Genomic DNA, 15870 nt, shown 5'->3' with positions numbered 1-15870 from the left:
AATTCAAGAAATGAAAGGACATTTCTTGTTTTCTCATTATACTATTGAATAAATTTCTTTATGAGTAAAGGCTTCAGTGTGAAATGTCAAGGAAAACTGGAGATATTCTTATAATGAAAAGAAAATCTTCAACATATATTCAAATCTAAGTAAATAAGGTTGTTTAAGAATCTGAAGTTGAAGAAAGAGGAACAATGAGAAGGAAATGTAATATAGACAATATATAAAACTAATAAAGGTAGCTACTCCTTTTGAGTTCTCATCTAAATGGCTGAAGCCAGACCTAGGATATATAAATGCATAGATCTGCCTTCCTCCCACATCCCCTGTATAATACATCAAAAAAATATATATTATACAGGTAAATATTTATATAGAGTTATTAAAATATCTACTTTTACACATAAAGTGATCAAAGTTACCTGTGTCTTAGTGCAACATTTTTAAGCAATACTGAATGGTATGGGTTTCCTTGTTATTATTTCCTAGTAAAACATAAAAGAAAATAATCAAAATGCACAAACAAGATTACACAGTATGTTTGATGTAGCAATTTCTAACATTCATTTAATATAGCTGAACTGCAATGACTAATACTGCCCATGTCCGCTAGTACAAAGACCTAAAAAAGGTTCCAGACTAGATTACGTTCATGCAGGTCTCATTTTAACGGAAATTGGAGAGATGAAAAAAAGATTACAGGAACACACATTATAAAAACAGACCTCACAAGTCAAACTTAGTAGTGAAACCATTCTCTTTCATGTAGACAACCATGAAAACAAATATCCTGTAAGCACTAGATATATATTGTATCTTTCTACCAGATCTCTTTGCCTCCTTGAGACAGATTCCCATTCATCTCATGACTATATAATTTGATCATAGTTGAGTAAGGCACAGCAGGGGACAGGGTCTGTCTGATAATGTATCAGGCTCCAGGAAGATAGATAAACAATTTCATGATTTCTAGTTGTAACAGCAATGGTACAGTGGTGGATATTAAGATATTAGTCTTGTAGGAATACAAATATCAAGCTTCTGCAGTTTTTTTCTCTTACTAAATATGTTTTTTTTCCATTAAGTGAAAATGACAGTCTGATTGGAGTAAACTAAGACAGAAAGGCAAAATAAAATGCAAGGTACAAAGTTGAATTAAATCTTTTTTGTTGTATCAATGTGAAAGTACACTTTTTTTTTTTGGCTTAGTTTAAGACTAGTTGAAAGTTTCTTTCTCATGGGGTATTTTTACTGCAAAGAAACATTATTTAAAAGTAGGTGAAACATTATTTAAAAGTAGGTGAAACAGTTGCCTATCGAGTTGTTTCACATTTAAACCTCCTCTTTCACAAAGGACACATTGGCAGGCAAATCCTTCTCTAGTACAAGTCACTAGAGCAATGCCTGTTTGCAATGCTACCTCATTGTTCTACATGTATTAAAGGAAGGCTTGAATGATAATATTTGAAGAGCTACGATGGACTTTTTCGTATATTAACACATATATTTTATTTGTATATATGAACAAATATATAGCAGCCATTACTAACACAACTCCCGTTAGGTGGCAAATGTTTTACTGCCTTTGTAATTACTTCCTGTCTCAAACAGCTGAAAAACATGGTGATATGCAGTCATGCTGATACCTGCTTTTACTTATAAAAATTCCAAGGACAAAAATATATTTTATAGCAAATTTTTAATTACAAACCCTGGATATCATCTTTTTTGTTTAAGACAATATATTTTGGAGCAAGCAATCTTTAAAGCTATCATACTATCTAATTTAGTATCACTTACCTGTGATTCTTTTACATTTTCAACAGTGAAGTTGAACCAAACTCGAAAGCGTGGGTTACAGGTATCTGGTCTAATGAACAGGTCATACTCGAACTCTGTGATGTGGTCCACCCGTCCAAGGTTACCTAACAAGAACATGTGAAAAAGAATGCATTTTAATGAATGGCTGATAAACTCTCCAGGAACTACACTGAGAAGTTTTAAAAGCTTCTACCTCTGTTGGTTAAAATATATAAGTATAATAAGCTTTACAACAGTTCAGAATTATTTTTAAAAGATTTAATCATAGTCACAAAATAAAATACATACCATTAAAATACATGCATAGGAATATACCAAAAAGAAGATAACATGGATTTTTATGATTCAATCAAATTGACTTCTTGTTTTCTCTTATCTGAGTATTCCAGTTGTGTCCTAACATCCTTTTAATTGTTTCCTTCTTTTTTTTTTTTTTCCACTTTTCTGATAATGTCTCTTTTAGCTCCCACCTGTATGGATTTCTTTCTTTCCATTTGCTGCTCATGTTCAAGCACCTCTAAGATTAAAGAGTCCCCAGATTTCCACCTGGCCCCTCCAGCATGTGCTCTCTCCCCACAGATGGGCCAGCCTTCATCTCCTTTGTGATTCGAAAGCTATCTTAGTACTTCTCCTTTACCATTTGCAGCCACTAACACCTCCTTTCAAGGACAGAAACTAGATTTTGCCTCAGCTTTTTCCTGGTGAATTTCATGGAATAATATTTTTAAATATAGTCAGAGCTACATTGTCCCCTATGGCATTATTCAGCAAGCAACCACACTGGCTATAGAAATGAAGTTCAGCACTGGGAAAACCTGCTAAGTGCTTTTAAATTGCTAAATTGGTATTTTTCCTTTGAAGTTTGCCAAGATTTTTAAAGACAGGGTTTAGACTCTCCATTTCATTTATACACTACAAAAATAAGACTTCACATTTTCCTGATCCAACCCAAACCCGATCTCATCAGGTCTTGTAAGACAGGGCCATGCTTTAGGTCACATGTTAAATCATACTTATTTTAAAAAATAGCACTGTAAGATGACCTGGGTTTAGGGTTTCAGATATATTGTGGGGTTTAGATATACGTTTTTGGGTTGGATATGTACTGTTGGGTTCAAATAGTTATTTATAACGCTATTTGAGCTAAACAATTCCCTCCTCAGCAAGTCCCATTTCAGTCAACATGACTTTTCATTGGTAACACACTACTCAGTGTGAGCAAAAGTAGCAAAATTTGGCTGATCTGCTGTTCTGGGGTGGAAAAGCAGCAGGAAAAAATATTTTCAACTCTGTTCATCAATATATTTGCAAGATTTTTTCCTTATCCTAAATTGTTTCTGGCTTTACTAATTGAACATTTTTAATCTTCCCTATTTTTAATGTTATCCTCTACTTTCCTACCCACATTCTTCTTTTCGGAAGAAAATTCTCTTCACTGATTCCCTCTGCAGAAAACCGCTTCATGCTAACAATCTGTTCCTAAACACTTGCCTGAAGGATACATTTGGCATATGAAATATTTGAAAAAAAAAAAAAAAACAGCAATATTGTACAGCTAAAATACCTTTGCCAAATATAAATAATGTCATCTGCTGTATCGGGTGTCCGTGCCCCAGTGCTGGCAGCGGGGGCTGCAGGGCTGAGGGCTCTGAGGAGAGGCTGGGCTGCCCCGTGCCGGGCATGGCTGGTTCCAGCCGGCTCCACAACCGCCACCACAGGGCACAGCTCAGCCCCTCAGCGAAGGCAGCGGCGCCTGGGTGAAAATGTATGTAAAGAAGGGCAAAACCACCACAGAGGCTGAGACATGAGGGAGTCTGAAGAGAACCAGGGTTCAAGGAGGAGGAGGGAAGGGGGTGCTCCGGTGCTGAGGTCCTGTGTCCTGTGGGGAGAGGCTGGAGCAGGTGGATACTCCATGGAGGAGGAGCAGTGGCCAGTTGAGGACCCATGCTGGAGCAGGCTCTCCTGACAGGAACTGCGGCCCGTGGGAAGGGCCCAGCCTGGAGCAGGGGAACAGTGTGCAGAGCGAGGAGCGGCAGGGTGGAGCTGCTGTGGACTGACTGCAGCATCTCCCCACCTGGAGCTGTTCCGTGTGGGGAGAGTGAAGTTGATCCTGGGAAACACGGAAAGGTGGGGGGAAGGTGTTATTTTAATTTCTCTTTCTTTCTTACTATCCAAAACTATTTTAACTGGCAACAAATTATTTTTCCCCTGGTTGAGACTGTTTTGCCTGTGATGGCAATTGGTGAGTCATCTTTCTGTCTTTATCTTGACCCATGAGCTTTTTCATCTTATTTTCTCCCCCTGTCCTGTTGAAGAGGGTGAGTGAGAGGGCTGTTGGGTGGGCATCTAGCAGCCAGCCAAGGTCAACCCACCACATCTGCCTGAGTTTAGGCTGATCCCAGTAACGATCCCAGCAATTCCAGATATGGATTAAGTTATCTGCAGCCCAGACGAGAGGTACAAATTCTGACTGAATTACTTCTAAAGGACACAGAAGCAATTAAATTTATATTTTAAGATCAAAGATCATTGAAAAGTTGTACTGCAAGGCATGGGAAACTAAAAGATTATTAAGTGAATAATTAAAAACAGAGCAAAATGAGACCTTGATTTCTGACCTATTGCACATTTCAGCTTCTTTTTCAACATCAAACTGATCTGGACTGTATGGGGACAGATGCCTTGCTCAGAACTACTTTAGTCCATAGGATCCTAAACTAGCACTGAAGAATTGCACCAATGTCAGTGAAATCACTGATGGTGAAGAGCTGGTATGCTAGAACCACTCCAAGCCAGTCTGCTGTGGAAAACGTAGACACCTATCTAAATCCAGCAGAAACTTTAACAATTTAATCATTGTATGCACGATTCCCTGGGACTCCCGACACTGTTTTCTCTCTTTATCTGTAATACCTGATTTGAATACTCACCTCCCTCTTAATGCAGTACTTTTTCCTTTTGTGAATTGTATCTCACTTTATCACTTTTTGCCTTTCAGAACTGCCTCTTACTAGGCTCCTTCGTAGTATGCGTCAGCTGCCATAGTCACCTGCAGCCGTTTGCAGTTTAGTATCATTTGTACATTTCATTAGCGCACTATTTCTTCTCTGTCTTCCAGATGCTAAATAGGCTGGACCAAACACTAATGCCTTCGGTAACCAATTCAACAAGTTCCTCGTGCTCAATAGACTATTGTTTGCAATATCACAGCCTTTGCTCACAATCTGTCAGCCTAATTTCAACCCACATAGCAATGTCATTAAACAAGATGGCAGTTTTGCTACAAAGAAGCCTAGAACTGTAAGAACAAAACACTTCCTCACTTTAAGAGATGCTTTGTAGAACACTGATAATGCCACTGAAAAACATTTTTTGGTTTCCAAGAAAGGATATAAACTTCCCAACATTAATCTCATAAACAAAATTAACAATTTTCCATACTGCCTTCACACTGCTATAATCATGGGAAATAGTTTTATTCTAATGAGCAAGAATTATATTCCAAGACCACGGGTAACATCGTGAAATGCATTAGAAACTATGAAACAGGAATTAAAACACTGATTACACTATTCCATTTAGCCATTATACCATTTTAATATTTTAACATTGAAAATAAACTTTTTCTGAAGTGCAAACAACTTCTAAAGTGCTTTTGTTTTTTAATAGCTCTATAAGGTTCCTTAAAATGTCTCTTTTTTTGCTAAATGTATAGCAAGAGAGAAATGGTTATTGAATGGTTAGACAGTAAATTCCTCCTATGTCACAGGAATTTCTGTGCAATTACGTAATACATACACTCTGCTTTGCAGTACCTGAAGTGGATAGTTTCTGTACTGAAATAATGATAAATTTAAGAGAAAAATAAATAGCACCGATTTTGTGTAATGTACCTACCAATAGTTTTCAGTCTCAATACAACTACTGTAAGACCCTTCCAGTGCACAGTTTTTATTCTGTGTACATTGCTAGTCTGGTAATTTGTGACATCAGTAAGAGAGTCTGTTCATAACCATACTGGTTATGTTCTTTTAAAATCAAAGAAAAAAGTCTCACACAACTAAAACATTGGCTTTGCTTTACTTTGGGTTCATGCCCACATGAAATCATCATCACTCCATTCAATAAAAGCAGAAGTTGTATCTATAAGATTATACAACATTTTTTAAAGCATCAGCACCCCCTAATATGTGATTTGCATTATATTTGGGCGTTAACATTATAAAACATAAGATATTAACAATGTTATTTAAGGTACATGTAAAATTAATGAACTGATCAAGTAATGTGATCTGCAAGGGAAAAAAAAGCCCAACAACGTTATGAGCAGTAAGATCTGAAGTTATTGGCATTCTAAGACATTTCTTGGGTTTTTTGGTGGGTTTTTTTTTACAGTTTGGGTGTACATCTGGTTGTCAAATGACTCTCTGACTATATCTTAAAAGTAAAAATAAAAAGTTATTAGAGTAGCCAGCGCTTTACCAAACATTATGGATTTTTTCTTCTATGAACTCTGAAATTAGTTGTGGGGCTTTTTTTCCATTATTATTTTACTTTACAGAAATACTGGCACAGATCTTTTTTAACTGATGGGAAGATGTGAACAAATCAAATTCCCAAATGTCTATAAACCAACTTTCACTTAGCCTTGGGGTTTGTTTTTAAGACATGCTCAATTTTCAGTCACACTTCTGTTCAATACTCTTAGCATACTGAGAAAAGAAGAGATATACTGTCTTTAATCATTCAAGCTGAAATTCTTAATTATATTTGCTTAAATCGCTTTACAGAGTAATGTTTAGTGCAATACTCTCAAAACGTGAATAGTGAAAGGGGTCAATAACGTGTTTCAAGTTTCTTTAAAAGTCAGAAAAACCCAATGTTACTATTTTATTAATCATGCAACATACACTTAGTCCTCATAAAATATTAACGTATATTGCTTCCTACATCAATAAAAAGTGTACTTTACACAAAGAAAGAAAACCTGCTTAAGAAAATGCTAGCTAAACTTACTAAGCATTCTAACAATTATCATAAAAATGCTAGAAAAGAAAATATAGATATGTTAAGCAATCCTAAAATCTTCTTAAACCACACATTGTGCTTCCCTACAGAGAATTTTAAGATGAAAAATAGACCTTGAGGGTCTTAGACAAGCCTGAGGCAATATAAAGAAAAAGGTCAAACACTCTGCTAAAAAGGACTGTTATCTTCAGAACAACAACTTATCAGCCAGCTTGCAGCCCTGCTTATTTACAGTTATTGGTCCCAGAGGAAGTGCACTTCAGCGCAGGGTGCGATTACTTTGTAATGAGTTTGCCAGAAATGGTAAAGGAAACTAATTTGTAACAATGTGCTGTTCCCTGCACATGAACTTTCTCAGACACTTTTTTTGTCCAGCAATGAATAACTAACTTCAGCCTCCCTAATAAGCAGTGAAAACAGAAGTGCACTAAAAACGACTGAGTCGCAAGTATGAATGTGCTGAAATATCAGTGATTATCCCTCTCAGCTGTCCATTACAGTACTCATGATGACCACCAATTCCCCTGTGGTGGATATATAGAATGCAGGTTTCAGGGGGTGGATTTGCACATGAAAATTAACACCATTTGGAAGAAAATAGCCTGCACCTGTCACAGATTAGCAACAAAAGGTCAAATGCCTCCTTTTTACACCTAGAGAACTTGCATATTGTATGCCTTGCTTATAGGAGCCTAATCACTAGTTTCTTAATTCAGAAAAGTGAGCACCATGGTGAAATGAGGAAAAAAAAGAATTAAATCTCGCATAAAAGCTATCAATAAATCTATTGATCAAGATACATATGAATGGAAGTTGCTGAGGCAATCTCTGTCTCTAAAAGAGGTAGTTTTCAAAAGAGAATTACACAAAGTGCTCTTCTGTTTTTGTCAATATTCTGCCAGGTTTTGAAATACTATTTTTCATCCACACAATAAAAATCTTGACAAGTAAGCAATAGAAAATCACTAATACACTTGCAGCTGCATTTCAATCTATACAAATTCTTTGAAGAAAAACAACCAAGGAACAGATTGGAATATACATCATTTTCACCAGTTGAACCTGGGATCAAGTCCAAGATAGCCAAACAGTATTAATCTATATTTTCATGCAACTTTATATTTCACAAAATAAGGTGAAATGTAGAATATGGAATACCCTCAATGGATTTCATCCTTAAAGAACACACAACACATTGAGATGATAATGCAAAGAAATATTATTGATTCAGTCTAAATGGAACAGGAACTACAGGGACTGAGATCTGTAAAAACTTCTCTTGAGTGAAAGATTAGATATCTTCTCAAAGGAGTGCATCTAAGAGTATCAGCTGTAAATTCCCACTGGCTTTATGGTCTTTGTCTGTGAAAAGAATTTATAAAAAATAGTTTGGTGAGAAGTCCTGAACAACTTCTAAAGAGCACTTGATTTTTAAACAGGAAAAAATCTAATGAAATAGTGATGATCTCTGAAAACCTGTGACTGGTTTTGCATCATCTCCTGGACTGCTGCCCAAAACATATGTCAAATCAACATTCCTGAAACTGCAAAGCATGTGATTTGAATAAAAAGAAAATACCGTAAAAAACACATATACAACTCCTTGTAAATTAAAGTATAATTTAAATTATTAAAATTGCACATAATAAGCTCTGCAATATAAAGTAATATCTACACTGCTACAGTTAAATCAATGTTTTGGAAAAAAACTCAGTACTCTCCAACAATACAGTATTCTTTTAAGAACCTAACGTGTCACTTAAAACAATAGCAATGCTCATGACTCAGTTTTCAGTCAAAATCCAAATGGCCTTTGAAAAATATTCAAGACTAACAAATAAGCAAAGCATTTCAAAAGTTCTAAAGGCTTGAGAAGCTGGATGCTTCAAACTTGCATTTGTAGTCCCTCTTCTATCCTCCCTCCTCAATTAAGCAAGTTGAAATTGCTGTGTTTCCATTATGTTTCAAGTTTTTATCAATAGTGACATCCAAAGGACAGTAAATCAGTCGCTTTTGTGAATCATTTTTGTGAAAAAGATTGTACAGGAACAATGACTATCTTAGCTCTTAGCAGCAATTGGTAAAAGGCCAGCTCCCATCACTGGAAAGGGTAAACTGAGATGTACAAATTAATGCATAACTTAGAGAGGCTGAGTGATTCTCATTGAGCTTTTATTGCAATTAGACAATGTGATAAAATCTGTGACTGACAGCACATGAAAATTCTAGCTTTTACACTTTTCTTGTTTATCTACGAATAGAGCACTAAATACATTTTGATCTTTTGGGTAGATAAGAGTAATGGGTCTCCATTTGTTTCACTACCAAATGATTCAGCAACAATATGGAGAAGAGCAGTGAAGACAAAACTTATAAATGTTCTTATCCTTTCCAACTATCCTATTTCTTTTGGTGCAACAATATTGATTTTAATGGTGTTATTCCTAATTCATAACAATGAGAGCACGATCTGATTTTCCACACCTTTTCAGGATGACAGTCTGAGTTCCACTCTTTCCAATATTCTTCCTCATAAGTAATGTAAGTAAGGTGCACTAGACCTACTTCCAAAGGGCAGCCTGCCCATAGTATCTGGGATCACAGTTACTCAGTGGTCCCAAATAAGTGTAATGAATAGACCTATAATTCCTTTGTATTGAGTTAAATTGCAGAAATACTAATGAACAGTGTGGCCTAGACTAGAACACCCACAGGAGCTTTATAAATTAAAATTTGTATCTGAATTAGAGTAGGAGGCAGAATTTATCACCCACAGCAGCTAACCTGAATCATTAGATTAAAAGGAAGTTGTGGGACTAGCCTCTGAATGGAGTAAAAAAGGTAAAAGGCCATTTTTAAGCAAGCCAATGAATTGTCTTCCACATAGAAAATTAAGGGAATTGGAAACATGTAAGAAAAAAGGACTGATTGAAAAAGAAAAGAGGCATAAACCAGCTTAAATTTGTTTTATTAGTTGAATATAAAAGACAAGAAAGTTGGGGGGGACAATGCTGTGACTTACTTTCTTTTACTAAAAACAGTAACAAATAGATTCTCATATTTTAGTAGTCTGGACAGTGCTACCAATGGATAGTTTTAGGATGAGTTCTTCCTTTCAGAAAAAAAAAAATTTCTTGGTCACTGGTGTTTGAGAGATGTTTGAGTGATGTCTGGGTGAGGGGGAAGAGGGAATACAGGGATTAATATTTACTGAGCATATTTTTGAGGCTTCTCCTGCAATGAGGACACTATCACCGATTTCACAATATAAATAATTTTAAAGTTCTAGCATGTGTTAATTCCAAAAGCCACCTACTTACATCACTTGCAACTTTCCTTTAAAGATAGTCCAGAAGAGTAAACAATACCATTTAGAAAGACAACACAAGCAACTAGGAGAACTGGAATATTTTCTGTCTTTTTATGTTCATTAAGAGAAGCAGTCTTAATAGTGATCCCAGTTTAGAGCACAATGAAAACCAGCAACAATTAATCCTAAAGATTTAGCGATCAGCATTGTTCAAAAACCACCATGAGCAAAACAGCACAATATACAAGCAACAGATATCCCAATATACTACAAATATCTATGTGTAAACAGCAGGTTTACATATGTATAAAGAAATTATATAATAAAATCTTGCTGAAGGAATTCAATAGCTTTGATCAAATGAGATTGATGTTTAATCATTTGCAGCCAAAGAGTCTTATTTCAAAATTGCCCTTATCAATAAATACTGATGCTTTCAGTTAAAGGACCTAAAACCCTGGAGCTGTAAAGAATAAAATGTCAATGTTCACTGTGTAGGAATATTGTCAAGGATGGATAAAATGGATTCAGTCTCTTGATTCTTTCTCCCACATCTGTGAGATTCTTATGAAATACAAAAATATCAGTAAAGCCCAAGACTGCAGTACAAATTCTCCAAATAAAGTCACAAAATCATATAAATACAGAAACTGGCAGCAGTAAAGTAGCAATGCATCAAGTTAGTAGGGAGTGTCAAGAATGCTTAAAAATCAAGAGGCCCACGCCCTAAGATGGCCATTGCACACCCACTACACTGAAACCACCAAATCCCCAGAAAAAGAGTAGACTACTGATTTCTCTGCTCCCTCTTTATCAATTCCCCAAAGGCCTCCAGTGACAGATGGGCAGTTATTTATCCATGGCAGTGAACCTTTGTTAAAGGAAAATCAGAATACAAAGAGGTTTTGTATTAGTGTCACAAACCTCAGCTTTCTTTAACAAAGTATATGCTATCAAAATGGGTACCTCATGACTGTGTATCACATCTTTCAAAGTGAAGCTCTTAAAGGAAAAGCATCTGGGGAAATTTCTGTTTGGAAGTCACTTTGCATATAATAGGTGCTATCCTAAATAAATAATTAATAAGTTAATAAATAAATTATAACGTCTGTAGCCTTAACTACGGAAGCAACCACCAAGGCAGATCAGGGAATATGAACTACTGCACCACAGTGGGATGTACCATTACCGCAGTGTAGCAGGGAAAAACGTATCTCTAAATACTTTGTTAGGGCCTGATGCTCAATGTACAGCATTAAAAACTGTTGCTACCTATTGCTTCTCATGTAAAACATTCTCGTATTTACCTGTTGCCTAGAACTCACAGGGTGCAAGCAACATCACAAATGGTTAAAAATGTTAAAAGCTGCATATTCTTTATTCTTAAGTACATTGCAGTAGCCTTACTCAATATAATCATTATTTTTCAAAGACCCTAAGAATTCTTGTAACACAAAAGGCAAAACAGTTCTTTATTCCTATAAGTGAGGATATTCCTGTTGATTTATTACTGTACAGTAACGCTGTAATTCTGCATTTGACCTAATTTGGTGCCTGATACACAGAATCACCATTTTTCCAGGGGAATCCCTCCATAGTATAACTACAAACCGCCACTTGAGGAAAATTAATTGATGGAAACCTCAACCAGTCTGGAGACCTATAGTTAAATTATATTCTCAAGGACCTCTACAAAGTCACCACAGCTGTAAATAAATTTGCCCTTTTTTATCAAAAAGAAAAAGGAGAGTATTAATGGAAAGGCTACAGGTATTGTCTTATAAAAGAATCTTGCTTTTTGAGATGGATCCTGAATAAGAATCTTCTTTAACTAAGAAATTAGTGATTTTACAGCTAAAACTTTCTTTCTGTATCTTCTACAAAAATTTCCTTGAACAATGGTCTAGTGTAAGGATAGACTTTTGGTACAAATACTGGATCTGAATAATATCTGTCCTATATATAGCTTTTGCAGAAGAAACAGTCTTATTTTAGTTTATTAGGAAACTGAACTTGGTTCTCTATGCCATTATCAATCTAGCCACAAAAACAGCTTGGGGGCTAGAAATGTTATTCTCATTCAATACATTAATCCCATTATTTCATTGCCTAGAAGTGAAATCTTATAATATAATCTCCATGATAAAATTTACAGATAGACTTTCATGCAGCCTAGGTACATTTTTAGCCATTTCATCAGATTAGACTGATATACAACTTCACTCTTCACCTACTCCTCTGCTGTAGTTCCTAGTCTGACGTGCTTTTGTAGAACAAGATGATTTCCATACTTTTCTCTTTATTATATAGCATTTTGATCCTTCTGTAGGTAATGGAACTTGTTCCTGTATTTTCACTTATATAATTTTCTGAGTCCTGTGTCTTGCTCTTTTCCTTTCCTCCAGTCACCAGCCTGTTCCAGAAGTCCTCCTTAACTTCCAGTCTTACCAATAATTATAAAATGCCAATATTGTTTATATCCTAGCTTTACTCCAATGCACTATATACAATTATGGAGTACCAAGGAACCACATTATGTTGGTTTGGTTTCATAATACTGATAGAATTTATAGCAGGCCTTGTTACATGGATGTAACAGAAAAGTGCTTACCCTCATTTATCTTTGTTTAGTTAAAGCTTAAATTAGACCTTAAAAAACTGTCTGGTTGATGTTATTTTTTCAATCAGAAGTGATAATTTAAATATTGACATTTTAGATGGCACCAACATGTTTTTGTCTTCTGGTATGGTTAGAATATTTTATTATATCTGAATGTCTGTCTTAATTTTGTTGGGGTTTTGTCCATTTTGCCAAATCCAGAAGCATTTCCTTTTATTTCAAAGTATTTCTATGTTTGTAGTAAATTAAACATTAATCTTTCTCTGCAAATGTCAAGTGATATTTAAATGTTTTTCTGGCAGATAAATGATTATTAATATTAATGCAATAAAATCACAGCTCTTTGTCCTTTCTTTGATATTTAAGGAAAAATTAAGAATGTCAAAACTGTTCTGCAAAAAGAGAATTCATTGGTCTACCATCCACTCTTCATTAGCCTGAGAGGTAAAAAATTACTGATCTTGTGAGACAATGTGTTTATAGAATCAGAAAGGGTTGAAAATGAATTACTCTATCAGTGGTAGAGTGTGTATCACTTCAATGTGAAAATGCCTTGTTAAAGTTCATTTTAATTTAAAGCCCCCTTTTTGTCATTCAAAAAGCTTTAGCACAATGAAAGAGTCTTTGTCACTTTCATAATTAGCCCCTCTTGCACTAAATGAGAATAAAATCTGATCAGAAGTCCATACAGGCAAGGTCATAAATCAAACAGAAAAGCTCCATGAACAGTCCTGTAAGATGTCCAAAGGCACACACACACTTGGAATTAAAGCACGGTAGTCAGGATCCACTCTCAGAAACACAGCACAAAAAAGCCCCAATAATATCTGTTTGACAGGCTAAATTTATCTCCATATTCTGTAGCCCTATAAACACATTTTGCTGTTTAGATACAAAAGCAATTTCAGCACCAAGGACAATTCAGGAAAGCAAACAGCTGTTAAAGTACTACTATTACCGTTTGCCAACCAGAGTCAAATTAATTTAACTTAATGCTCTCACTTCAAACTGTGGCAGTAAAAAAAAAAAAAAAAAAAAAAAAAAAAATTCCTATATGATAATTGTCATAAAGCAGAAACAAAAATTGTATTAACAGATAAAACTCCTTAGGAAACCAAGTTTAATTTTATATACATAAGTGAGTAGGCAGCCCAGCTCAAACGTAAACTGGATTTTATTCAACTCAGTTTCACTTTCAGATGAAAGTAAAATGATATTTTGAAAGATGTAATAAAATTCTCAACCTTGGGCAGTTATGGTGAGAGTGACAGCACATCACTCTCTCTACTCAGGGTTCATCAGAATACCAACACGAATCCAGGCCATCGACATATTATTTTACTCCACATGTTAACACAAAGTGAGGATTGCATCAGCAAATAATGCCTAAAACATGGGGAGAGTGGGGGGCAAGGAGAGGGCAACATAGGAAGTCAAGGGGAAGACTGTTACAAAAGAGGCAGTCAGCAATGAAAATATGTATTCTGGAACAGATGTACTTTTTACAATTCGATGTATTATGCTAACTTTAAATGCTAATTTTAAATATTAATCAGCTGAGGGTTATTGCTAAAATAGCTACATCCATACAAACAGGAATTTTCATGAACACACAAATTTATATCCATAAAGTATACCTATACATGTAGACATTTGAATATATTTGTACCTTCAGATATATCACTATGTGCAACTTTCCATTATGAGCTTTTGTTTTCTAATGATATTTTTTCTGCAGAACCAAGCTGTTAAAGTCATGTCTCTAGCCACATAGACACCAAACTACTTTAATGGCTTGGTTGAAGGGCGTGGGTGGTTACATGTCTGTCATATGTTCCCAAAATTTCAGGTTACATTAATTATACAATGATCATAAGTATTTCGATTCCACATATTTAGGAGACATATGAAAACTGGTCTGCTAAGCAACAGACTGAAGAGCTTTAGTGTGACAAAAAGAGAGTAATGCATTTTCTCCATCCTCATACAGTCTCACACTTTAGTTCACTGACAGTAAACCTCTCAAGTTGGATAAAAGGTAGTGAGGACACAAGTGGGTGTCCTCTTGGATACAGCCTCCTGTGCCTGAGTCACAAAAGAAATGTAATTTGCCTTGTCTATCAAATATACAGGTATCTAACGTGTGCAAACTGCAAACTACTGTACAAGCAAACCAAGCCTGGGAACTGTGACCAGAGCATGCAGGTGATGAAAGAAAGAAAAGGGATTTAAGATGGATGGGATGAGAATCTGAGTCAGACATATTATTGAAATTGAACTGCCTAGATCTTTTTCTTATAAGTGAGTACTCCAAAAAGCCAATAAAGCTTTTAAACAAAAAACAGGGGGGTTTACTATATAATAAACTCGATTAATTGGCTTTTAAACAAAGAAAACTCAAAATTACTAACTAAGAAGGAATAAAAATCAAAATGGATCTCCCCCACCCACTGTGCCCTTGTAAGCGGACACCGTTCCTGCAATTACCTTTAGTTTCCTACTCAGTGAACTTGCTAGAATTGCAACAAATTCTAGATAGCCTCCACTGGATGCTCAGGAAAATAGTCACCTCTATGGACAACCCTGTACCTGTTCCTTGTATTTCTCAACAGTTTCTCAGTCTCCGGGTGCTCCAGCCTCCCTGCTTGCTGCACCCTTGCCCCCACTCTCCTGCCCATGCCGCTCCATGCTCTGAAAGCCTCTCACTTCTGAGCAGGCTCAGCAGCTCTTAAATGGAGGACCAAGTCTGCCCTTTCTCTAGGTGGTTCCACTTTGCTCTGTCACTCCCCTTTTAACAGGGCACAAACAAAACAAATAACATCTCTTTCAAGGAGTTTAAACAGAAAACTTAAACTTCATCAAATCAATACTGTGAAAGACACCTCCACACTTCCTCTCTGATTCTCCCTAACATCTCCTGATTCTCACATACTATGTATCCATGTGGGTACAATTCAAGTGCTACAGTCAATCAAATAACTCACAATACCAGGTAGATCCTCCTCAGCACGCCCTTAGTATTCAGCTCCTTCACATCTCCTCATGAAAGGGAGAGAGGATACCAAAAGGAGAGCCTTTGTAACCAAGGATT

General features: G+C 35.9%; 1 protein-coding gene across 1 annotated transcript in view; it reads right to left on the bottom strand.

Moving 5' to 3' along the window:
• The window catches only part of LOC141926403 (BEN domain-containing protein 5), a 971122-nt gene that overhangs the window by 919927 nt on the left and 35325 nt on the right, over positions 1 to 15870 (bottom strand). The window contains exon 4 of the mRNA XM_074832076.1: positions 1801 to 1925. Within this exon, the coding sequence (XP_074688177.1) occupies positions 1801 to 1925 (125 nt within the window). The remainder of the gene's footprint in view (positions 1 to 1800; positions 1926 to 15870) is intronic.

Source organism: Strix aluco, chromosome 8, assembly GCF_031877795.1.
Source record: "Strix aluco isolate bStrAlu1 chromosome 8, bStrAlu1.hap1, whole genome shotgun sequence".
Classification (NCBI taxonomy): domain Eukaryota; kingdom Metazoa; phylum Chordata; class Aves; order Strigiformes; family Strigidae; genus Strix; species Strix aluco.
Note: the sequence above shows the minus strand (reverse complement) of the source record. Positions and strands in the feature narration are given on the sequence as shown.